General features: G+C 36.2%; 2 protein-coding genes across 5 annotated transcripts in view; one reads left to right on the top strand and one right to left on the bottom strand.

Moving 5' to 3' along the window:
* The first annotated feature begins 1,232 nt into the window (after window positions 1–1,232).
* chst1 (carbohydrate (keratan sulfate Gal-6) sulfotransferase 1) lies at window positions 1,233–26,133 on the top strand. 4 transcript variants are annotated; one of them, XM_084094732.1, is made up of 3 exons: window positions 1,379–1,722; window positions 2,566–3,892; window positions 3,983–4,152. In XM_084094732.1, the coding sequence occupies exon 2, from the start codon at window positions 2,625–2,627 to the stop codon at window positions 3,885–3,887; it is 1,263 nt and encodes a 420-aa protein (XP_083950858.1). In that variant the 5' UTR covers window positions 1,379–1,722; window positions 2,566–2,624; the 3' UTR covers window positions 3,888–3,892; window positions 3,983–4,152. The 4 variants fall into 4 exon arrangements, with proteins under 4 accessions (XP_083950855.1, XP_083950858.1, XP_083950856.1 ...); XM_084094730.1 differs by having other exon boundaries at window positions 1,480–1,778; XM_084094731.1 differs by lacking the exon at window positions 3,983–4,152 and adding an exon at window positions 26,117–26,133 and having other exon boundaries at window positions 1,641–1,778.
* The window catches only part of LOC311070716 (transmembrane protein 263-B), a 34,051-nt gene continuing 16,532 nt past the window's right edge, over window positions 9,641–27,159 (bottom strand). Inside the window, exon 3 of the mRNA XM_084094735.1 lies at window positions 9,641–13,029. Within this exon, the coding sequence (XP_083950861.1) occupies window positions 12,749–13,029 (281 nt within the window). The 3' untranslated portion in view covers window positions 9,641–12,748. The remainder of the gene's footprint in view (window positions 13,030–27,159) is intronic.

The following is a 27,159-nucleotide window of genomic DNA, read 5'->3' as shown; positions in this document are numbered from 1 at the left end:
TATACAGAAAAAAATACACACCATATCACGTGATCATAAATGAAATGACTTCACAACTGAATTGAGTTCCCATACACTCAAACGTGCAGCAGATTTGCCATTAATGACACACAAAATTACATTTTAGAGCTACAGCAGAAGAGCAAGAGTTTCAGCATGTAACAACCTAAATTTTGGAACAATATAAGGGTGAGCAAAGGAATTTATTTTTGAGGTATACTGCCCTACATATAACTATCATTGAAAGTCTTATTAAAAAAAACAAAAATACTAATAGTTAAAACTAACATAAGATCATATGGTGAAAAATCAAACTTAATTATGTGTATAAACTGAGGTGTGAAGAAGTTACACACCCTCAAAATGAGGAAAACACTCTTTTTCTACACGTACTGTCCCATTACATAATTACTTTGGGCCATTCAGTCTGTCAGTACTGAAATCCACCAGCTCACCATGTCTGTCCTTGCATATTCCTCATAAAAGGAATAACACATTTATTAAGTAAAAATGTAAAATTATAAAGAAAACAAATGAATTAGTCAATTTGAAATTTGTAATAGAAAATAAGTTCTATCTTATTCAATAGTTTATAATAAAATCCAAAGTATTGTACTGTATCTAACAGATGAATACTGTGAGAAGATCAGAGTATAGAGAAAGAATGGCCCAAAAGAAGTAAGATATTAGCAGAATTTAAAGAGAGACAAGAAAGAAGCCCAGAGTCTTCTGAAAATAAACATTTTATATGCTATGCTTACATAACAGGAAGGGACTAGGGAAAGTATACCTATTAATATTCTTGTTTCTTATTTTGCAGCCATTTAAGGATGGAGATCTGATTAGGTCACTAAGTTCTTGTAATATAGCAGATCTTGCATTATATGTCTGCAGAGATGAAAAACAGATGCACTTTGATAACATGGTACATCATGCAATTTACTCTGAATACAATCAATAGCCTAGCACCGAGAAATTCATGAAACATAGCCTAAGGCATAAAAAAGATCTATAATTCATTAAGAAAAGAATAATTCGATTAATAACAAGGTCAAATTCATAAAATAAGTTAATAAAAGACATTAATCACAAGAATAAACTCAATAAATTTGAATACGAATAATTTCGCTTACACAAATATAGGGCCTATATATAGCGAGTCGCGACTGAGAAAGAGCAAAAAAGAATGAAATTTCTAGATGGCACCAGTTCACTTAATCCAAACTAACTCCATGTTCAAAGGCTTTAGCGTCGAGCACAGACATGTTCTGAGGGAGGACGCGAATAGTGAACCAAATCTGCCTCCCCCCGTGCTGTTTTTTTCTCCTCAGCCTTTGTCAACTGTGGTTTTGTGGGAAGGGGGTGAATATTCGCATAGGGCTGTCTACGTTTTACTTAATCTGGGACCGACTGGCACACCTCTCTTCAGTCTTCTCCTCACGACGAACGAGCGAAATATCCGTCCGGTGTTTCGCGTTTAGTCACAGAGAGATGTCTGAGGATGCGCATCAATACCTTATTCATCCGTTGTCTCTCCACGGAGCCCGTCTTTGAATGTTTTATCCAGTGCATGAATGGAGCTGCTTGAGGATATTCGACCTTTTCATCGGGTTTTAGGGAATAAGGAACCCCTCGACATCTGAATAGGCTACGTGAATTAAAGCGATAAAACGTCTATGACGGGCGTTACGGGACGACTACGCAAAAACATCGCGGCATATGGTGATTTTTTCCTTTTGTTTAAATTTTCGTCATGTTCTCATACAGCTTTCTATGAGGCAAGTATATCGAAGTATTTATTTCACGATATTTTCGAGCCTAGTTGGAAATCTGAAATGTTCGCGCTGGAATAGGAGATAAGTTGGTCACCGTTTTATATAGTCGACAGACAGATCGGATCTGCAATTTTTTTTATTTCCAACTGAATACCGAGTTGTGTTGCACTGCGGTAAATCAGAACTCGACGCGCGCGGTCGTCGACGGCTGCCTTTCAAACCTATCATAATACGCATGCATATGGCATTGTGAGGTATTGCAATTAATGCATCTCTCTACAGGTGCCTGAACTGGTGCCAGATTCAGATTTTTTAACCTGCCTGCATTCTAGATGCTGTTGCTGAACCTTTGCTGATTTCCCCAAGGGAAAAACTAAATACCTCCGGCTTGTGTAAAAGCCTGTAGGAAGCAGTTTAGTTGTAGGAGTTTGGCTGCATTAAAACGTGAAGTACTTGATCAAAGTGTCATATTGCAATAAACGAATGCTTAAGGCTTGCATTGTGAAGCATAGTGTAGAATGTAATATAATATATTTTGAAGGCACATTTGTCTTTGACTGCTTGAAATTAAGGCTTAGCAAGGAGCCTCTCAAGTTTAGATTGGTCTTTAAAAAAAAAAAAAGTAGTTTTTTGCTTTTGATATTGACTTATAAATCACAATTTCTGAAGTTAAATGTTCATAGATTAAATTTCTTTGTTATTTCAGACCTGGTTAGATGTTTAAATTAAATGTTATACATCTTTATGCCTTACTTTTCCTAACTCACCAAGATATCTTTTTCCCCCCCAGCTGCATCTTTGTCGATAGGATCAAATCGGACTGCATCATCTAAATGAAGTTACCCAGCCATGCAATGTTCCTGGAAGGCTGTGATTCTGCTTGCATTGGTGTCCATAGCGATCCAATACACAGCAATCAGGACTTTTACAGCTAAGCCTTTTCATTTGTGCCCTGTTCCTAACCCTCTGAACTGTGGTTTGGGACAGGATGTGGAGTCCTTCGATCGGATGTGTGATGAGTACCCTTATTTTAATTACAATTCCTCCAGGAAGACTCACATCCTCATCTTGGCAACCACCCGTAGCGGCTCCTCTTTCGTTGGACAGTTGTTCAACCAGCACTCAGATGTGTTCTATCTTTTTGAGCCACTTTATCATGTCCAAACGACCTTAATCCCTCACCTTTCTTCCAGCAGATATGCTGTTGAGCGCAGAGTGATGCTGGGAGCCAGTCGTGACCTTCTTAGAAGCTTGTACAACTGCGACTTGTATTTCTTAGAGAGTTACATCAAACCGCAGCCGGCAAACCATACCACGGATAAACTCTTTCGCCGAGGAGCCAGCAAAGCCCTCTGCTCTATGCCGGTCTGTGATGCCTTCAGCCCTAATGATGGCAATATAGAAGAGGGGGATTGTGTTCGAAAGTGTGCCTCCCTTAACTTGACCCTAGCAACCGAATCATGTCGGGAAAGACGCCATGTGGCCATTAAAACAGTGCGTATTCCAGAGGTCAATGATCTTAAGGCACTGATTGAGGACCCTCGGCTTAATCTGAAAGTTATCCAGCTGGTGAGGGACCCGCGTGGAATATTATCTTCGAGGATTGAAACGTTTCGGGACACATACCGCCTATGGCGGATCTGGAGAGCCACCGGCCGTAAACCCTACAACCTGGATTTGACTCAGCTAACAACAGTGTGTGACGACTTTCTAAACTCAGTGTCCACGGGCTTAAGCCGGCCGCCGTGGCTTCGAGGACGGTACATGCTAGTGAGATACGAGGACCTAGCCAGGAATCCGCTCCAAAAGACCAAGGAGGTTTATGAATTCCTTGGTCTTTCTTTGGAAAAAAACGTGGTGGACTGGATACATAACAACACAAGAGGCAATAACGATGTGTCAGCAAAGCATAAGTACGGCACATTGAGGGACTCGGCGGCCAACGCAGAGAGCTGGAGGTTGAAATTGTCTCATGACATAGTTGATTACACACAAACTGTTTGTCAGCACATTTTAGATGAGCTCGGCTACAAAGCTGTCAACTCCCCCGAGGAGCTGAAAAACATGTCGCTCTCTCTCATCGAGGACAAAACCTTCATACCTTTTTTGTAACAAAGGTAAACATGTGCACGCACAACTATTTTTCTACATTTATATTCTTGCCTTAATGTGATTGACATTTGCACTATGAACTTTTTTTACTTCAGAGACTCCCTTGCAGTCACCCTATGATTTTCTGAACAGCACAAGAACCAAAACACTTTAGCTGTAAAGAGATCTGAACTTCACCTTGATCGCAGCGATTGCATTGAGATAGTAATGTTCATTATTTATATATTAGAGCAGAGCACCACACTACTGATAAAGAAATTCTGTATGCTGGTCATTGCTTTGACAACAGTGAATGTGAATATTTTGTATGTCATAGAACCCAGACTATTCTCAAGAAAAACATTCTTTAATGTGGGACTGAAATGCTGTCATGTATAATAACAGCCGTGCAATAAAATTGTGAATGTCACAGTCAGGCTATTTCTCAGGTGTGTCTCAGTGTAAAGTCTTGTCTGCCACAGAGTTTTGGGGGTTTATTTTGGTTTGCTTTATGCATTGGTGCTGCATCCAGGTAAAGAGAAAAGAATCTAAAGTAAAATAATGCACTTCAGTCTGCTTGCTTTAGGTGGTCATGATTTACAAATACATTGTAAAAATCAATTATTGCTGTTACATCACAATGAAATAAGGTTTTTGTTATATTTTGCTAAATGCCATGATACTACTTCAGAAAAATCCCCAATGCAATCCAAGTTTTTAGAGTGGACAGTTTGGTAGTTTAATGTAATTTAGAGATTTTCATATGAAATGCATGAAATGATTCATTCTTTTATGGCTGTCCTCATCATCATACCACTAATTTTCATTGATTCAGTGCATATAGATTTGTATTTAGTGTCCATGAAAAAAAAAATGTTTGGCTCATTGTATGTGAAAGAGACTTTTGCTATTTTTGAAATCTTAATAAATGTAGAGAAGCATAAATAAGATGTAATCACTGGTGAAACCACTTTTTTTCCCATTTATAGATGGAACAGCTTTTTTGTTGTAGCACAGTTTAAAGGACAGTTGTGTACATGACTCTTGCTTGGTTGTCACAATGGCCTTAATTTGTTTTAATCCTTCATGGATTTTACATAATCTAGATAATCTGGATTCACGTTCAGGTTATTAAACCAGATATATTAATCTCATGATTGTCTCAATTGCTAACCCTCATCAATCTTCAATGTTAGATTTGCGTCAGCAGCATTAGAGAGCGTGAAGAGTGTGCGAGGACGAATTCTCTTTCATTCCACGAGATTGTCATCGGATATACATGCTTCACAGTCATGTACCATAGAAATTAATGTCATACAAGATACCATTGTTTAGTCTTTCCTTGTTTGATCTTTCAAGACATCCAGAAGAAATGGCCCCCCCTTGTGGTCTGAAAAAAATAGCTAATCATGTCTACTTGTCAAGTCAAGCCACTTTTGTCATTTGAAATTGTGTTTCTCTGCTGCTAGTATACATAAGACTGATGAAGACTACAGTAAACAAAGCACATTGCAGGACAATACAGCATATAAAAGTACAATACATTCATAACCGTGAGTGAGGTGAGGTGATGTGCATATAAACTCAAATAACAAAGCTTCTGTGTTCAAAGTACTAAAGTGGAGCTACTTCAGGATTGTGCACTAAAGTAACTTGAGATTGAGGAAACCCTAGTTAATCAGCCTAAATGTTTACAAAGCAGAGGAAAAGAATGAACCCTATGAACAGTAGGGCGATTATCAATTATGCAAGCTTTAAATAATGTCATGGAAATTCTATTCATAAGCTTAGCTATGCTGCACAGTTTAGTTTGGATAATTACTGCTCCCAAGCCAGTAATATCTAGTAATGGCAGAAATATAGCCATAATAGCTACATTTCACATTAAGTTGAAGCCACAACCTTGTAGCTATGAGTTCCAATCTGGTTTGTCATTTGCCAGTCCCATTTTCCCCTAATCATCCCTGTCAATAAAAATAAAAAAAGTCCCATTAAAATAGTTTCAGTGTGGCATTTGTAATTCAGTAAAATTTTAGAATTTAAGGCACTTACACATACACACACTTTCTTTGGCAGGTGGCTTATTTTGTGACCTGAGGTTTGTATGTATCACAATTTTCTATCCACATTTAAGCCATTTGTTTGATGAACTTTTAACTTTTTTTCCCATCAACCCTACAAAAGTGCACATGTAATTGTCTTTCTGAGCCATCTAGCTTTATCCTTTGCCAAAAAAGCCACCAATAATTTGGCAGCACCAGTGGACAGATCAGCTAAAAATATGCCAGCTAGAAACTAAAGTTTAAAAAAAAGGTGTTAGTGGTACTTAAAAGCAGATATTCTTGTGTAAATTACCCACTTAAATTTGTCTGTATGCTGAGGAAGCTATTTTTCTCAACCCATACAGTAAAGAAAGCGAATCTGTGAAAGAATGGGAGGGATAAAAAAGGCCCCAGAGATGTCCAATGGTACGAATTCCAGCCCACAACAGAGGTCTCCTGCCCCCAAATGTCAAGAAGCAGTTTCTGCCGTTCTGAGATTATATAGGCTACATGAACAGTAGCAGATGCCGAGTTTTGCTTTGTTGAACTTAAAGCGCTCTTCAGAGGATAATAACAATTTATCATGCTCCTCACTGAAGATCTCAACCTGCTTGAGATCTTAGCTGTCGTTCATTTAAACCACTTATTGTGATTAAGAAAACCATTGAAATCTCTTATTGCGATTAAGAGACTCCAGGATGCAAACATTGTTTATAGAATCAAAGTAATTGCTTTTCTATAGCTGTCATATGCACTGCACCTGAGAGTTATATGACCTTTAATGGCAGTATTTAGTTGCATTGTTTGGAAATATATATCAGAAAATTCCTATTTAATATAGTTTATTATATATGAATTTAATTAATATATTTTAGATTCGATTATTTAAAATAAAATTTAAATATTTTTGCATCATGACAATGAATTCATTATTTTTAATTAAATAAAGAATATTTATTGTGATGCAAGAAATATGTTATTTTAAAATAGCCTGCTATTTTAATTGTAAGATAGCTTATATAATGCTACTAGTATTTATTTATTGACAGTATTTAAGTATTAATTTTTTTATATATTCAATTGTTTTGGTTCAATAATAATGATAAATAAAAGATAATTGAATTGATCAGAAACCAGACTAATAAGATTTCACTGTGAGCGGTGCTGTCTATAGCTCGGCAGAGATCAGGTAGCCTATACTACATATGTGTTAGGAACATATATAGGCTTACTGCGTCTAATTTACGCAGTAAATAATAGCCTACTACAAATGCAGCGGCCTTATAAATGAGACAATAAGAGAGGGGTAGAGGTATTAGATTCCACTGTTCTCTATCTTCATAATAATTCACAGTTCTGAATTCAAATTACGGCTGGTAAATTTGTCTGAATAGCCGGAATGTTACTCTTTCACGCCTTCCCTGTATGTAATCTACACCTAAAATGTTATCAAGACAATACTTTCAGATGTTATTTTCAAACTTTTATAATCTATTGATATCATGAGGAAAAAAAAGTCTTACCTCAGAAACTCTGCGCGCGCTCGTCAGTTTAACCCTTGTATGGTGTTCGGGTCTGTTGGACCCGTTTTCATTTTTTATTTAAAAGAAAAATGATACAATTAATTATTTTTTCAAACTGAGACTCATTGGCCTTGGCTCATTTTCTGTGAGGAATATATATCAGAACACATTTTCAATGAAAACACACTGTATACCCCCTACACATTTATATTACACACAGGATGTTCGGGTCCACTGGACCCGGGGCTAATAAAAGTGTAGAAATTGTAGGTCCTGTGTACCTTTACTCTGTCCTCCTCCTGTCAGGGCCTGCTGTTAGTGTGTGTATGTTCTTGTATATGGTTTATGAGGACACAAATGTGTATAATGACATGGGTATTACAACGTAAACATGGTTTATGACCACATGTGTCCTCATACTAAAACATACTAAATGGTGTTTTTTGAAATTCAAAAAATGGCAAAAGTTTTCTGTGATTGGTAGGTTTAGGGGTAGGGTTAGTGTAGGGGGATAGATTATACAGTTTGTACATTAGAAAAACCATTATGCCTATGGAGAGTGACCGTACACCACATATCCAAGTGAGTGTGTGTGTGTATGTGTGTGTGTGTGTGTGGGTGTGTGTTTTGTGTGTGTCTGTGTGTGTGTTGTGGGTGTGTGTGTATGTGTGTGCATGAGTGTGTGTGTGCGTGCGTGTGAGAGAGAGATTGTGTGTAAGTGTGAAAGAGTGCAAGAGTGAGTTTTGTGTTTCTACTCCTGCCATTCCCACACGAGGTTGCAATTCTTAAATGTGATCTAACAAAGGTAAAGAGAAAATATTAACCATATATGCTGTTTATATTGCTTGTAATTGGGATGAAGTAAACATCTGTTGAGTATTTTAACATAACATTTTTGATTGTGTTGAATTAAAAACCCCAAAATGCAGCGGGTCCACCAGACCCACGAACACTGGCTGAGTAACAAAAATATGAACACCACACAAGGGTTAAGGTGTTTTTTTTTTTTCTTCTTCTCACGAGTGAGAAATTTATGACTCGTGCGCCGATTCATTTTTCATTCACAAAGTTTAAATGATATGAATAAACAACTTATTTAATCAAAATGTCTGGCAGTTGTGGGCAAGTCTCTTGTTGCCATAGATTTACAACTGTTTGTCATTTGTTTTCGTTGTAATATGCCCCCCGGTTTTTCAACCGTTTTGTGCTTGCTGGGTACAAGTCTGGCTTCGATGTGAATCGATTCTTTTTTATTTTATTTTTTTAAGTCATAACATATCCAATTATATCAATATCAATATCCATATCAATTTTTGCGGTCATGGCTGGTTAGGACAGTAGTTTGAATCCTGGTCCTGGGGAGCACTCCACAATTGTTTATGTCGTCTTTATTTAAAGGGATAGTTCATTAATTACTCACCCACATGCAGTTCCAAACCTGTAAGACTTTCGTTCATCTTCAGAACACAAATGAAGATCTTTCTGATGAAATCTGAGAGCTTTCGGTCCCTCCATAGACAGCTACGCAACTACTACTTTGACGCTTAAAAAAGTTCATAAAGAGATCGTAAAACTAATCCATATGAATTAGCGGTTTGGTCCAAATTTCGATTGCTTATGATGAACAGATTGAATTTAGGCTTTTATTCACATAAACATCTCACACGTCAGTTGTGGTAAACGGAAGCTCAAGCATGTTCGCTTGTGCGATAACCAATGATGAGGTTCATTCTCTTGTAACGCAGCACGTTTGAGCTTCTGCAAGACCCAATGCGGTTCATTCTCTTGTTACGCAGCACGTTTGAGCTTCTGCAAGAACCAATGTGGTTTGTTCTCAGCATATCAAGCATGTTCGGTTGAGCATCTGTTTTTGTCCTGTTATTTAAAGAGATCAAGTCTCTTTAGAAAATCTGGACTAAACCACTCTAAACAATTCATATGGATTAGTTATACGATCTCTTTATGAACTTTTTTAAGTGTCAAAGTAGTAGTTGCATAGCTGTCAATGAAGGGACAGAAAGCTCTCAGATTTCATCAAAAAGATCTTCATTTGTGTTCCAAAGATGAAGGAAAGTCTTACGGGTTTGGAACGACATGAGGGTGAGAAATTAATTACAGAATTTTCATTTTTGGGTGAACTATCCCTTTAACACACCTGATTTAGGTCATCAGCTGGTTAGCAGAGAATTTTTTTGTTTTTGTTTTTATTGAACATATAAAGATTACAGGGGATACATATATCATAAAGATCACTCAAAAGAACAAAATAAGAAACTTGAAGTGAAGCAAGACAATAGAATACATTTACAAGCAAGATAAAACAAACAGGGATAATGTACTAGATAAAGTGAAACATAAAGCAATAAAATGCCTAATTGGCCACTTTGAACACAAATTTTTTTACGAACAAGGCAACGTTCGTACGCTATACATGACGTCAAACTCTGCAGTGTCTTTTTAAAAAACACTCAGCATATAATACATCCAAAATGTACAAATATATCAGTCTACTCAACTGCAATCCTGCAGACTTGTGCACTAAATTGGATGGGTTAAATGCAGAGGACAAATTCTGAATAGGGGTTACCATACTTGGCCTTCACGTCATGTCACTTTTTACTTTTTTAAAGTTTGCGTTCTTTTAATTCAGCTAAGAAGTCATGTTGTGATGTATCAATCTTCTAACTGTCACATGTCTTCATGTGAAACAAAAGTCCAGGGCAGAGTTCACCAAACTTACATTTTGGAATGTAGCGAAATTCACATGAGCTTGAATTTCCTGTCTTCTGCATTTGCATGAGTATGAATGGAAGGCAATGGAATGAAGAGTGTAGTGTGTCTGGCCCCTTACGAGTGTCCAGCAGTGCTGTGGGCAGGGGGGCCCAAAGCAATATACGGTACAAGGGGCCCAAAAACCAGACGGCACTGGCTGTGGGTTAGGACAAAAACGATCGGCTTTCGTCCTTCACAGCTAGTTTTTATCGCTTTATTGCGTTTCGCCTGGTTACGACACGGTGTGAGGTTAAAAAGCCACAAAACAACTTTCCCTTTTATGGTGCATTTACTACTTGATACTAAAATCACTAATGTCCTTGGTTAATATTGTGGAACAATGATGTTGTTGAGCCATGCAATTGTTTTTGAAGATAAAACACCTGACTGGCTCAATAGATTTTTGTGCTGATTCAGTATGCCATGAAAAGACAAAGGTTTATGAGCTCCTGGTTCTGCCTATACCGGACACCTGACATCTAATCCAAAGATGCTATCCCCCCCCTCCCCCTCCTTTCTGATAGAAACAAAACATGTAACCCATTTTATGATGAAAAACCCTATCATCTTATGAATACAAGTGGATGCCGTTTTAAAGTTTACCTCAGGTAAAGTGTAAAACAGGGATTTTATTGTGTGATTTTAATTATGGGGTCACTTACTTTTATAAACTGCTTATGTAAGCCAGATCTGGACTGTCAGTGCATATTAGTGCATTCAGTGTTACATAAATGATTAAAGCTAAAATGAATAATAGATCAATGGTATTAAAATATCTCCACCTATTCCAGCAGGGGATCATTGCAGGATAGTAATTCTTCTCTTTGCTCATATTCTTTTGATGGTAAATAAGTGAAATGCATCAAATAAAAAACAGCAGCAGCAGCAACAACAACAAAATACAAAGAACTCATGCATTTCTAAAATACAGAATGCTTTATTTGTAGAATACAGCATCAATTTAGCAAAAATAGTTCTATTATAGACAAAATCTACTTGGTCTTAAAAGTCCAGTTTATAGTAACAGCATCTTCAAGACATGGGTACCTAACAGAAAGTGTGTAGATAGCAAAAACTGAAAGAAACATGAAACAAAGTGAAATACATACTCACAATTAACAGCATGTTGTACAAAGAACTAGAGCTTCAAGCATGCATTGCAGCAATATAATATAATAATAGTGTCATATGTTTTTACATAAATAAAAAGGAGACAAACATTTAAGCAATAGGGGAAAAAAAAAAAAGAAAGAGAGACAGAAACATGAACAAATACTCAATTTGCACATTTTCAATTGTGCTGGTTCTATGATGTAAACGGCTGTAAAACGGTCACAGGAAATACATCTGTGGTTATTTTGCACTGTTCTGAAACACTAAACACTCCACAGTGAGCTTTTAGAACTCCCAAGACATTCAGGCACATGTACAGCCATTAAAACATCATCTCAAGCAAACCACAAGTGATGCTTCGCAGCAGACTTGCAAAAAAGCCTTTTTAAATGGACTGAAGACAATGTGGTGTAGTTTCTGTTTCCCTGCATCCTTTTCAGATGTGAATCATTTCTTTTCTTAACTCCAGGCACTGGTTTCCTGGAGACAGATTAAATTTCAACGGCTTGAACATCGTCTTACAAAATGGAGTGTTTACACTGGAGACTCACCATTAATGTAATCTACGCCAATGATGCGCGAACTGCCGTTCAGAGGATCTCTACACTTACCAGGACTGACGTAAATGAGAATGTGTTGATAATAAAACAGCTCACTGTGAAAACAGCAGATGTTTATATTACTCTGAAATCGGTATCAAAGAAAAGACGCGACTTCTGACACTAAATCAAAGAACATTTGAGAGTGTGTAGTCTAAACCCCACATTATTGGATGGCCAGGGTCATTTAGTGTCACATTTATTTATTTAATTCAATATTTTCACTGACTTCCAAGTTCTCAGATTCAAAAACTTTGTTCAAAGATGGGCTTGAAACAAGACCAGCATATTCAAGGAATAATTCTGAGAACTTTTTAAGGGATGTTTTAGAGAGAAATACCTCATTAGGGCTAATTATGTGTACACAAGGACTGATATTACAAAAAATAATTTACACCAAGTTTTCATTTTAAGTAAAACTGCTGGCATATTAGAGTTCCCTTTAAGATGGAGCCAGTTTCATTAAGTTGTTAAAGAATATGTTATGATATTACCATTTGATCTTCCCAGCATTAATAATACCGACCAACATTTCAGCCAATAGTCAAAATACACAAATACACAAACAAATTAGTAAACAAAAGGCATAAGATACCAACTATCTCATGTCCCTTGTAGCTCATGTAGCTTTCTAGAAGTGTGTTTATATAGCATATTGCAGTTCTTTATGTTAACTTAGGTAGGATTGTATTTGGTGAATGCGAAACAGTAATTTTCCCATGGGCTAAATGAACCAGCCACCTGTTTTCCAACCCCCATGAAAGTGAGAACACACCACCCAGACATCCACAGACACACCGATTCGAACAAAGGCTGGGAGCGAGTCAGCCAGTCTAATCTGACTTGTCTTTTTTCTTTGGTGTAACTTTACCGGCCACTGCAGACCCCACTGCCCCGACCCCTCCCGTTACCACGGAGACACCGCCTTTGACCAATCCCACTCCAGCTGCAGGAACACTCGTCACAGCCGTCTTGGTCAACTCGAAGCTCTTGCTGCCTACCCAGGCCACCCCCCCGAGGGTGGCACCCACCGCTCCTTTGGTGAAGTTGAACAGCCCGCCGGTCACTCTCCACACCACGCCTGCTTCATTCTTAGGGTGGTCTTTCTCCAAGTCTGAAAAACATTAGATTTAATAAACAGAAGTGTAAACATTCAAGGCCAGATTTACTAAACAGGGCAAACTAGCGTGAGCGCAATCCCATAAAAGATGGGTTCTGCGCGCAAATTAAAAAACACAGACGCAGCCGGATAATTCCCATAACAACCAACGCAATCTACCAAGAGCTGCACAAATTAACGTCTGGTTTAAGATTAAGATTTAAATAACGGCACACATACCAGTAAATTGACTAGCCCAAACCTTAGTAAATCACCTTGCGTGATTAATTTAAATACTCTCCTCCCATACATTTTGCGTCTGAAAGGGAAACTCCCACAATTTTAAAATGATTTGTCATTTTATGACCAAATGCAGACTATTTTGATGTTTAAAGTTCACCATGAAATCACAATTGACAATTCTTCTCTGATGACGCGTTTACTGGCGCAAGGACGGGACAAACTGTCACTCAAGTGAGATCGACCAACAGCAAACAACAACCATCCAATCAATTCCTGATGGAAAAATTAAGTCCCGCCCTACATTTTTTCTTGTTCGAGAAGCCGTTTCACTTATACGCCACATTACAATAGGAAAGAAAAGACTAGCGCAACTTCTGTTTCATGCTGAATTTAAGTGTCCAATAATTGATTTGCAAAAACACAACAACTACAACAATAAAACATAATATCCACTTAAATTGTTAAATTATTATCATTTATACAATTCATTATGGTCACACTTCAGTTTAGGGTCCAATTCTCACTATTAACTACGGCTTTTGTCTCAATTAACTACTAATTACAGCTGATTAATAGTTACCCGTAGTTAAGGTAGTTGTTAGGTTTAGATATTGGATAGGATTAAGGATGTAGAATATGGTCATGTAGTATAAGGCATTAATATGTGCTTATAAGTACAGCCAATATCCTAATATGCATGCTAATACGCAACTAGTTAACGGTGAGAATTGGACCTTAAACTAAACTGTTAACTTAATTATTATTATTATTAATATGGGGAAAACTCCAATGACTTGCATTGAAGGAGGATCCTGAGCCATTCGTAGGGACCTTAACTTGGGTTTTGCTTTTTTGACTTGGCCCAGGAAGCAACCATCTAGTAACCAACCAGAAACCACTGAGCAATGTATGACTATGTGAAAGAAGATTATCTTCAAATCCAGCTCCATTTTGCCGTTTCCGGTTCTTTCTGTTGCCAACAAAACACCTTTTATGAATCATCAAACCATGGCAAATATAATTATCTACATTCAATTTTTCAGTTAAGATCACTTGGTTCCTAAAGCCATGATTTTGAAATCATGTGTCAGGACAATCACCAAAAAATAATAGTATTTATGTAAGCATTGCTTATTTTCCTCATTGTGATGGTTATGTGAGACTTAAAGCTTCAGGGCAGCATTGTGAAATCACCTCACATCTACAGACCTGAGTAATACACTGAGCAGATGTGGTCTAAAACACACACACAAACACACAGTCCAAATAGCATAATCTTTCCCCTTTGTTCCTTTGGCAGAATACAAGGGAAAAAAAAAGACTCTTTTCCTTCCACTGGACAACTAGCATTTACACACCCCACAATGCTCTGTGGACTGTGAAGAGAAATTATATCTTTTACATTCAATCAATACTGTCAAGGACTGCATGTCTGGGCTGCACGATGAGCTCCCCGGTGAATCGATGTGCCACAGAGAAAGCCGTGTGAATGACAAGCAGCGCATCTTCAGATGAGTCTCGTGGGACGGCGGACGGAAAACTTCATGGAGAAGTCAAGGTCGGCCCACATGTAGTTCATATACGTGCGCAGATGTGCACGTGCATTAACAACAACAGACACACGCTGAAATAAGCAGAACCAGCCTTGATGTGAAACATTTTTAAGATGCAACTTGAGAGAAGATTTAACTAAAGCCTGCTTTCCTCGCTTAACGGCCTCTTGCAAATATCGAAATTCATTAATATGTATGAAACATGCACAAACCTCTTGCTTCTTCTGACACCATGTCTGTACTGTGAGTCTCATGCTCAGTTTAGACTAGCGATCGACTGATGTTTATGACGAATTTTGAGTGTCCCATAACTGATATGCAGAACCAGAATTTTTATCCGATTGATTTCTCATTTGAACAAAATAACCAAATTATTAGACAAAACGGTAGAACCAGTTAAGGAGTTCAACGATAACGGTGGTCAAACGGTGACAATGTTGGTGGATACGAAATTCGTTCCTCTAGATTCCCACTCGCACATGCGATATAGACTAACTCGAGTCATCTGCGCCTGGGGAGATGTAATTATACTTTCCACGCTACCAAACCTCAAAGCATCGCGGCACTTTCAGAAATCTTCCATTTTCACATGAAGCCTGAATGAGCAAAGTAGTGAGGCATGTTTCAAAAAAGGAATGAGATTATTTCTGAATTTACATTTTCATACATTATTTAAGTGATAGAAGGATAGACCAATGATGATGGGTCGTGTTTCTCTTACAGAATCTGCACATCTGTGTCTCATGAAACTCAAGCAAAAATTGTGTGAATCATTTGTAAAAAAATTCTTGCAAAAATACATTCACATGACAAGCAATTTTCATGTAAATTGTTCATAAATCCATTCTTACGTAAACGGTTATGAATTTGATGACAAGCAATTTTAGAATACATTTTTTGTAAAGCACTTCTGACATAAAATGCATTGTTTGTATGACAAACAATTTTCATATAAATTGTTCGTAACTCCATTCTTATATAAACCATCACATTCATATGACAAGCAATTTTCATGTAAATTGTTTGCAAATCCATTCTTACACAAGCTCAAATTTATATGAATAGCAAAAATTTGATAAATTCTAAACTAAAATGTGACATTCGATTTCATACAAATTGTTTGTAAATGCATTCTAATTTTCAAATGAAAATTTTCTTGAACTAAGTATCAATGTAAGTATGCTTTTGGCTATCCGAATTATCCCCTGTCACTTCTGGTGTTCCCCAGGGCTCTGTCCTGGGGCCCCTTCTGTTTATCATCTATTTGCTGCCACTTGGTCATATCTTTCGCAAATATAACATTAGTTTTCATTGCTATGCGGATGACACCCAGCTCTACATGTCCACTAAACCTACCACATCTCTCCCTCCCAGTTCCCTTTCCGATTGCCTAATAGAAATCAAATCCTGGTTCTCTTGCAATTTTCTGAAGCTAAACAGTGACAAAACTGAGGTTCTCCTCATTGGCACTAAATCAACATTGACTAAATCTGACAGTTTTTCTCTTATTATTGACAATTCCACAGTTTCTCCTTCCCCTCAGGTTAAGAGTCTGGGTGTGATCCTAGATAGCACACTTTCTTTTCAAGCTCACATTAATAATGTCACTCGATCTGCATACTTTCACTTACGTAACATCAATCGCCTCAGACCGTCTCTTTCACTCACTAGTACAGCAATTCTTGTTCATACACTGGTCACATCCCGTATTGATTATTGCAATTCCCTTCTTGTTGGTCTTCCTTTCAAAACTTTACGTAAACTTCAACTGGTTCAGAACTCTGCTGCCCGAATTATCACCCGAACTCCTTTCATTAACCATATTACTCCTGTGCTTCAGCAGCTGCACTGGCTCCCGGTTAAATACCGCATTGATTTTAAGATTTTACTTCTGGCCTTTAAGGCTATCCATAATCTTGCACCTTTGTACCTCACCGACCTACTTCACATTAACACACCGACCCGGACTCTTAGGTCCTCTTCTTCTATACATCTCACTGTACCTTCTGCCCGTTTGACCACCATGAGGTTTAGAGCCTTCAGTCGCTCAGCCCCTCGTCTCTGGAACTCTCTTCCACCAGATATCCGTAATATTGACTCACTTTCTATTTTTAAATCCCGCCTAAAAACTCATCTCTTTAAGCTGGCATATCACACATGATCAATCCGTTCTTAATTTTGTTTTTAGTTATGTACCCTGATTTTATGCTCTGTAATTATTGTTTTTTTTTTTTTTTTATAAATGTATTGTACTAGTATGTTTTGTGAGGTGACCTTGAGTGTCCAGAAAGGCGCCATAAATAAAATGTATTATTATTATTATTATTATGCCTTAATGTGTACTTGGGTAATATATGTGAAACAAATATTCGTCTTTGGACACTGCATGCAAATACCAGTCATCATCAGCCTAGCGTGACAATGTGTTGTTTGCAATTAAATTAAATTTCTTTAAATGTTAATCTAACACGACAGGTGAATAGAATATGGCAGCCAAATAATACTGATGCTAAGTCACCCACGACATGCAAACCTCTGTTATGTATTAAAACTGATATGCTGTATATTAATCACACTGACAACAAATGAACATCATGAATGATTTCTGTTGAACATTCTGTTGCCTCACTCATAAAACTTTATTAATTTGTATATTGTTTCATTTTTTTTTCCGTAAATTCTTACATTTAATTTTCATATAAATTGTTTGTAAAGCCATTTCAATGTAAACTTGCATTCATATAACAAGCAATTTTCATATAAATCGTTTGCAAATCCATTCATGTAAATGGTCAAATTTCATGACAACCAATTTTCGTATAAATTGTTCGATAAGCCATTCTAACATAAAATGTGACAACACGGCACACAATTTTCGTAGAAATTGTTTGTTATTGTATACTAAAGTAAACTCATGTTAATACGATGTTGATGAGTATGTAAAATGAGTATGATGATGTCATGTAAATTGTTCGTAAATCCATTCTTACGTAAACGGTCACATTCATATAAGCAATTTTCATGTAAATTGTTTGTAAATCCATTCTAAACATAAACAGTCACATTCACATCACATGAAATGATATGTATTGTGAAAAGCACTATAAAAATAAATGTGAATCAAATAGAACATTCGATATGACAAGCGATTTTTATGTAAATTGTTCGTAAATATTGTAACGTAAAGCATTGCATTCATTTTACAAGCAATTATAATGTAAATTCCAAAATTGAAACTTAAATTGTTGCATTCATATGACAATCAATGTGGTGTAAATTGTTCATAAAACTGTTCTTATGCACAATTTGTAACAACCACATACTTTGTACACATACATACAAAAAAATAAGTACATGATTCATGAATGAGGCCACAGTTTGTGAGCTTCACACAGGCATCTGAAACAACTTTGTTATTGACATTTGACAACCATTGTCATTCAGTTGAATTCAGTGCAATAACTGCAGATAACCAGTCAAACACACAATGCTACCATGTCATGGATTAGAAGTCCCACTGAAATTGTTCATAAATCCATTCTTACGTAAACAGTTATGAATTTGATGACAAGCAATTTTAGAATACATTTTTTGTAAAGCACTTCTGACATAAAATGCATTGTTTGTATGACAAACAATTTTCATATAAATTGTTCGTAACTCCATTCTTATATAAACCATCACATTCATATGACAAGCAATTTTCATGTAAATTGTTTGCAAATCCATTCTTACACAAGCTCAAATTTATATGAATAGCAAAAATTTGATAAATTCTAAACTAAAATGTGACATTCGATTTCATACAAATTGTTTGTAAATGCATTCTAATTTTCAAATGCAAATTTTCTTGAACTAAGTATCAATGTAAATATGCTTTTGGCTATGCCTTAATGTGTACTTGGGTAATATATGTGAAACAAATATTCGTCTTTGGACACTGCATGCAAATACCAGTCATCATCAGCATAGCGTGACAATGTGTTGTTTGCAATTAAATTCAATTTCTTTAAATGTTAATCTAACACGACAGGTGAATAGAATATGGCAGCCAAATAATACTGATGCTAAGTCACCCACGACATGCAAACCTCTGTTATGTATTAAAACTGATATGCTGTATATTAATCACACCGACAACAAATGAACATCATGAATGATTTCTGTTGAACATTCTGTTGCCTCACTCATAAAACTTTATTAATTTGTATATTGTTTCATTTTTTTCCGTAAATTCTTACATTTAATTTTCATATAAATTGTTTGTAAAGCCATTCCAATGTAAACTTGCATTCATATAACAAGCAATTTTCATATAAATCGTTTGCAAATCCATTCATGTAAATGGTCAAATTTCATGACAACCAATATTCGTATAAATTGTTCGTAAAGCCATTCTAACATAAAATGTGACAACACGGCACACAATTTTCATAGAAATTGTTTGTTATTGTATACTAAAGTAAACTCATGTTAATACGATGTTGATGATTATGTAAAATGAGTATGATGATGTCATGTAAATTGTTCGTAAATCCATTCTTACGTAAACGGTCACATTCATATAAGCAATTTTCATGTAAATTGTTTGTAAATCCATTCTAAACATAAACAGTCACATTCACATCACATGAAATTATATGTATTGTGAAAAGCACTATAAAAATAAATGTGAATCAAATAGAACATTCGATATGACAAGCGATTTTTATGTAAATTGTTCGTAAATATTGTAACGTAAAGCGTTGCATTCATTTTACAAGCAATTATAATGTAAATTCCAAAATTGAAACTTAAATTGTTGCATTCATATGACAATCAATGTGGTGTAAATTGTTCATAAAACTGTTCTTATGCACAATTTGTAACAACCACATACTTTGTACACATACATACCACATACATACAAAAAAAATGTAAGTACATGATTCATGAATGAGGCCACAGTTTGTGAGCTTCACACAGGCATCTGAAACAACTTTGTTATTGACATTTGACAACCATTGTCATTCAGTTGAATTCAGTGCAATAACTGCAGATAACCAGTCAAACACACAATGCTACCATGTCATGGATTAGAAGTCCCACTGAACTAACAGAATATAAATATGGTTTTGGCTATGTGCCCATGGGTACTTGGGTTACAAATGTGAAATAAATATTTAGCTAGAATTTGGACACTGTATGCAAATAACAGAGTCATCAATAGTGTGACAACAACGCGTTAGTTGCTATGTAATGAAGTTCTGTCACTCCAACACAGAATAAAATATATGGCAGCCAAATAATAGTGCGACTGATAATCGCTCACAACATGCAAATAACGTGCAAACAATACATGTCACAAACCTCCGTTCTGTGCCGTTAAACATTATATGCAGCATTTTAATCACACAGACAATAACAAACATATGTGCACATCATGAATGATTTCTATTGAGCACAGGGAGGGAAAGACCTCATCTTAATCTGGCTTAACTGACTACTGACCTAAAAGAATGGGATAATGCCGCTGGTAGGATCTGATTGAAGAGGGGGAGAGAGAGAGAGTTTATGGTGTGTTCAGAGCTGTGCAGGAAGCAATAAATGGTAACTATTTACAGTAAGATTCATTAGTTAACATTAGTTACCCAAGTTGACATGAACTAAGAATAAACAATACTTCCTCAGCATTTATTAATCGACTTAGTCAATATGAATTTCAACATTTACTAATACGTTATTAAAATCAAAGGTTCTATGTTAACATTAATTAATGCACTGTGAACTAACATGAACAAACAATGAACAGCTGTATTTTTTATTAACTAACATTAACAAAGATTAATAAATACTGTAACAAATGTATTGCTCTTGTATTGATGTATTACTCCTAGTTCATGTACATTAACTTAACTAATGAACCTTATTGTAAAGTGTTACCGAATAATTACTTATCCCTGATGTGCAGTTCGAAACTTCAAAAATGAGAAAAGTGCTTATAATTCTTTCATATAAACACGCTATTTGAACTGTAAAGTTTTCTGAAAAGTGTTTTAAATGAGGGGTGACTAAACTAATGAATAAACTTCTAGGTATTAGAGGAGGATTACAATGGTTTAAAATCACATAATTTAAACATTCAACAAGATATTAAATACATTAATAATCTCTAAACTCTAGAAAAGTCTTGTGCAAAGTTAAAAATAGTAAAACCTTGTAAAAATAGTGAAAAATAGTACAACAAACCGCATCGGAAAATGCAATCCTTCTAGCTTTTCTTTAGCGTGAGAACATGTCTGATCGGGGTCAAAGGAACACAAAACAAAATAATTTTACAGAACTTTCTTAAGACTGTGTAGTCTACTAGTTGTTCAGGCCACAAACAGACTAATCGATTTTGAAAATATGCAGTTTTGCATGGTTTTACACACTGTAAAACTGGTAATTGACAACATCATGTAACTTTTCACATCAACTGAACCCTATAACCTTTATCTCTTCATCATAATCAAACATTCGCTAGAATTTGCTGAGTAAATACCCATGAGCTTGTTATCAAATACACCGATCTTTCTAATTGCTTACCCATGTTTGATTAATAGAAAAAAAAAAAGATCACTACATACAATTCATCAAAGCATAACTGCAAAACACGAAACAGCTTTCTTTCTTTGGAAGAATGACCAAGTTATTCTTTTTTTGACAGGAACCTTCAAGATCAATCAAATTCTATAGCAAATATAAAATGTCAATTTGTGTTCAGATGCAGGAAAGAGAACAGTGACATTTGAAGGCTTAGATGGAAAGGTTAAGATATTCTGAGGCGTGTTACTCTTTCGAGAGACGGCCCGAATTCTGTGGAGGGTGAGCATCAGTAGCTAAAAACCCACTCAACAAGCCCCGTACAAAGGTTACCGTGTTGGTCTCGACAGTTAAATAAACATTCACAAAGAAACTGGATGGAGTATTTCACATGTCCTTCTAAGCGCTAAAGCTTTCAAAAGAACGTAGTCTCGTTGCCCCTAACTGACAGAAAACTGAATAAGAAGATTGAATCTTGTTGCAGAACTGAACAAGGAATCATTGACTGATATTGCTCGGATGCCTCTAAGGCAATCTAAACATCAATTGGAGCAAGAAGCCTGCAGCAATCATGGATGAATAAAGTTTTAGGTTGTGACAGAATCCAAAAGCCCCAACTAAAGAAAGATAAGTGGTCTCCTTGGTGCCCAGAATGAGCTGAGAAAATGATCTGGGCACACTTGAACATTCTGGTGCCTGAACCCTGGCCTCAACTCTATAATATGTTCCTGTCGAGGACAGCCACAAGTAAGACCTTTAGATAACACCAACAATGCTGCATTCACAAACCGAAGGGAGGAGAACGGAGATAAAGTCTTAGAAAGAACAGAAGAAACAGATACAAAGCATTTTCCTCCAGGTACCCACTTGGACGGGAACATTTTGTAAAGAGAAGACGAACAAATAAGGCCCTACTGAGGATGAAGGGGCCATCAGCGGCATATATAATAAGTAAAACAATCGTGGAGGAAACATTAAGGCCACATCTCCTGGAAAAAATCTCGTCCAATGGTATACAAAAACAAAAGGCAACAAAAGGATCTATTTTCCATGATGCGTTTTAATAATCAATTCATACAATTACTACTATTCAATGATTAGCATGTTAATTTGTGAATTAAAACGGAATTTGGAGGAGACTAAAGTCATAAATATTATATAATTGTACAACTGTACTTATGTCAATAAAGAAAAAAAGTATTGAAAAGAAGTTCGGCATAGTTTTATTTATTATATTTTACAAAAAAAATTATTAAAAAAAATTAACAAACACGTTATCCAGCAAATGGATACAAGTAGAACAACTGTAAAAAACGATCGTAATTTTAACGGTAAAAGACTGTAAAAATGCTACAGTGAAAAACTGTTAATTGGTTAACAGAAAGTTTCCGTACTATATACGGTAAATAACTGTGATCTAATGGATCTAATGGTACATTTAATGTAATTTTACTGTAAAATAAATTTACAGTTTTTGAAAGTGAAAAAGTGAAAGTGAAAATTTACAGTGAAAAACCGTAAATTGACATTCCCACAATTCCCTGTGTGACACTTCACATTTGATTTATTTTTGTTGAAATAACTATGTTTCTTCATAGTTTTCTTCGTTTTTTTCTAATCAGTTATGTACATTAGGGTTTTATGTTACATTTAATGTTGTTAAATTAATGTTTATTGCATTTTTAAAATTTCATGTGTGTTACCGTGATGGTGTTTAATGTTTGTGTGAATGACACTGTGCAGCTTCTATATAGTATTAACTTTCTTGTGGAAGAGCTGCTTGTGATGAGCTTTGATTGATCATGTGACTCTCATCACTGCTGTGATTGGTGGTTATCAGTGTATTACAATGGTACAAAACAGATATTAATACTTCAATAGAACGGCAAATTCAAATTATATCAGATAATAAAATACGGTTTATTACTGTAAAACCAATAACGTTGCTACCGTATTTTTGACGGTAAAGTTCTGGCAACCACAGCTGCCGTTTTTTTACCGTAAAAATCACGGTTTAATTTTTTTTGTAAAATGTCATAACTCCCCCATAATGTATGATATTTATCAATTAATTTCAATTTCATTTGTTAAAAAAAAATATAACTTGAAAAAGATGTAAGAAAAATATGCTGTTACATTTTACTTTTTCAACATTACATTTTAAAGTAGTAAATTGAAACTTGAAATTTGAAACATTTCAACTTAAGACAGTAGAACAGGGAGTACTAAGCAGTGAAAAGCGAAAAACAAAAATACAAACAAATTAATTAATTTTGTGCAGTTTGTTGTAACAGAGATTATGCAGAAGGACGCGCATCCCAGAAGAGGAGACATATGACTATAGTATTGAGCTTACTATATGTACTAAACTGCCATCTATATAAAAACCAATGATATAGTCCTCTTGATTTAGACCTGCCTGACCTAAGCTGAATTGGATAGCCAAGAATCCATTCCCAACCAATCAAAGCCGAACATGTTCCTGAACGAGAGGTGGGCTGCCAGCCTCCGGCGTAAATCTGTCGCCTCTGTAAATTTATGAGTCTATATCAATACCCACATCATCTCTCTGTAGTGCAGAGAAATAATGGTGAAAATATTGTTCTCCTCACTTGGCACTAAGATTTACAGTGTGCGAGAGAGCGAAAGAGAGAGAGAGAGAGAGAGAGAGAGAGAGAGAGAAATAAGAAAAGGAGTAGTAAGAGAAGGGAGGGGGTAATCGGACCTTCCCCAGTGATAAAAACCCCCAGCGGGATTCAGCTCTCTGCCACTCCACTCTCACCAACAAGAACCGTGTCAACTCCGTCCCTGCTGAGGTCTCTATTTTTAATCCCTGTGCCCGAGTTGCCTGAGGCATAACACAATGAAGGGTCAAGTTAAAATGAGGTTTCGAGAAAACGGCCTGGAAGGGAATGTACTAAATTACTGTTGGACCTTGCTGGACATGGTGTTAGTACAAGAGACACCAGGCAAAAAAAGGCCAAACAAGGAAAAACGTAAAAATAGATCATACAAACATGGACACACCGGTACGTTAGGCATTTTGACACACAAATACGCATTTAAAATGAATAAAAAGCCGGTAGCCAGTTTTGCAGATACACTTGCGAGGACATCAACACTGCTATGATTAGAAGCTCCATTCGATGACGAGCATTGGCAATTATGGGACTGACAAGAACTCTGCTGAAATGGAGTCTGAATGTGGCCTTTTCCCCCGCCGGCCTGATACAGCTGCATTAAATAAATAAATAACTACTGGTGAAGCACTTATGGAAAAGGTCAATGTTTCCACTGGGTGCGCAAGCTTGCTATGGTCTGAACTATCGGGAGAGACACGTATGACACTTGAACCTTTGTGCTTACTCATCCCAGTCCTCCCAATGTAGGTTTGTTGACTTCAATAAGCAGAAAAATACCTTTTCCCGCCAATCCCGTGGCGCCAGGATCTGATAATGTGTGCAAATGAGTCACTCGTGCCATTCGCCTTCAATATTTATATCGATGACAGGACCCATTGTGTGATTTTAAATGCCAGCGTAGTTGCTTCACAAGCTTTCAATGGAAGCCCATGGCCGCCGCCTTGAAAATCCTAACAAAGCTTTTAAAAGATGCACAAGCATGCCCTTTTCAAAAAAACAAAAGCTGAGTTATGAAAACATGTCTTAGACACGTTCTACGATATTCACCGCCTCACTATTAGCTTATATCTTGAGTCTAAGTGATTCTGTATTGTCAAAGATAGATAGATTTGCGCTGCCACTGAGTCAGACAGAGCAGTTGACGTGTATAGATATGACAAAGAGTCTTTTCAACCACACAGTATCAATATTTCTGTGTTAAAATCAAAGTAGTACTGGGATAAAAGTTTGGATATAAACACTGATGTCTACGGTAGCGATCAAAATACAGTAAATTACATTTTGAAAGTAACTTAACGCTTTAAATAAAGATTGCATCAATTACATTGTTACACCAGTAGGTGGCATGACTTAGAAAATTATTTGTCATTGAATCATTTTTTTTAAATTAAATTAAATTAATTTAATATTTTTAAAATGGACTGCACAACTAAAATTTGTCTATTCAAAATCGTGGGAGAATAGTGACCTCTATTTGAAACAAATAAATCAAAAATGTATCCAGAATCGTGCAGCTACAGCATACAATAAACTTCTATTGTGTGATTTCAAATGCTAACAGTTGCTTTACAAGCTTACTGAAAATCCAAACCAAGCTATTAAAAATGTCCTAAGCATAAAAACATGGCCTTGTCCTGAAGCTCAATTCTCCATTATTAGCCTATAACTTGCTACTATATCCATTATTTTTTAGCCTAGCTCATGCTAACCTATCATCAACTTATATCTCATGTCATTTCCATTACTCCCATTAGCCTAGCTTACTAATATCTTCATTACTTATTAACAAAGGTCATGCTAGCATCATCAATCTATATCTCACATCATGTTACCATATATCTTACCCAAATATTTATAAGCTTATTAGCCTAGCTCATGCTATGTTCTATAACCTGTAGCTCACACTATCTTCATTATAATTTTAACCTATAGCTGACGATTAATTTATTTACCTATGGTTGTATCTTAATCAGCTCTTTAGTTCAGTAGTCAGGGCACTGATCAGGGAGTCGGCCATTTTAAGAAAAATGTACTGTGCACTGAAACATTGGGTGCTTCTCAATACTCAAATTGATGCTTTCTCGCTTCTCCGTCCTTCAGCCTGTGACCTGGAAACCGATCAAAGTTAGCCATCTTGAAGGACATCCAAATTCTCTAATTGCACCGCGAGGAGACGAGAAACGAGGAAGCTTCCAGAAGAGCCATGAGCGAGGATGCACAGGTGTGTCCTATGGGGAAGTCTTTCTCGTCAAAAACCTGATGCATGTATAAATTCTCCTCCCCCTTCACCTCTGTCACAATCATTTTAATTTATGATTTATCCTTGTAGTTTAAATAAACCATACATCTCACATATTTCAACAGGGCATCTTGCTTTTATTATTATCTCTCTATAAATTACAGGAACGTCTGTCTGTCTGTGTGTCTGTGTGTATGTCTGTGTGTGTGTGTTAACCACATATCTCTCGAACTGTTAGTCCGATGGATTTCAAACTTGACAGGTGTCTTGCCACGGGCACGAGTAAGTGCAGTGCCAAGTTTGACGTTGTTTGGATGAGAAATGCTAAAGATATTGTTAAATATATAATTTTTAAAAGGTTGTGGTTTAAAAATAAACATTCTGACATAAACACTCTGTCAGCTACACTGTTTACTTCTGAATATTATAGTTTGGTTCCAGAACGTGATAAATCCATCTATCTATAAATTACAGAAACGTCTGTCTGTCTGTCCGTGTGTCTGTCTGTATGTCTGTGTGTCTGTGTGTCTGTCTGTCTGTATGTCTGTGTGTCTGTGGTTTAAAAATAAACATTCTGACATAAACACTCTGTCAGCTACACTGTTTACTTCTGAATATTATAGTTTGGTTCCTTCTGAATATTATAGTTTGGTTCCAGAACGTGATAAATCCATTTTGATTAATTTGAGTAAAAATGTGTTTTCTTTACCAAGAAAGTGGCAAGATGAAAACCACTATTTTCTGTTTAAAACTTTCACATAGCATCTTTAGGTTATAATATCATAAAAAATTCAAATCCAGATTTGGATTTTCAAAGATCTATTATAAAAACTGATTATTTTTCCCAAAAAATGCAATAAATTCATGACACTTTTTTTTCAAAATGCTATCATATTGAAACTGT

This window comes from Abramis brama (genome assembly GCF_963993115.1).
Source record: "Abramis brama genome assembly, chromosome: 20".
NCBI lineage: Eukaryota > Metazoa > Chordata > Actinopteri > Cypriniformes > Leuciscidae > Abramis > Abramis brama.
Note: the sequence above shows the minus strand (reverse complement) of the source record. Positions and strands in the feature narration are given on the sequence as shown.

Coding starts and splice junctions, on each gene's coding strand:
- chst1 (XM_084094731.1), top strand. CDS start 2,625: ATGCAATGTTCCTGGAAGGCTGTGATTCTGCTTGCATTGGTGTCCATA.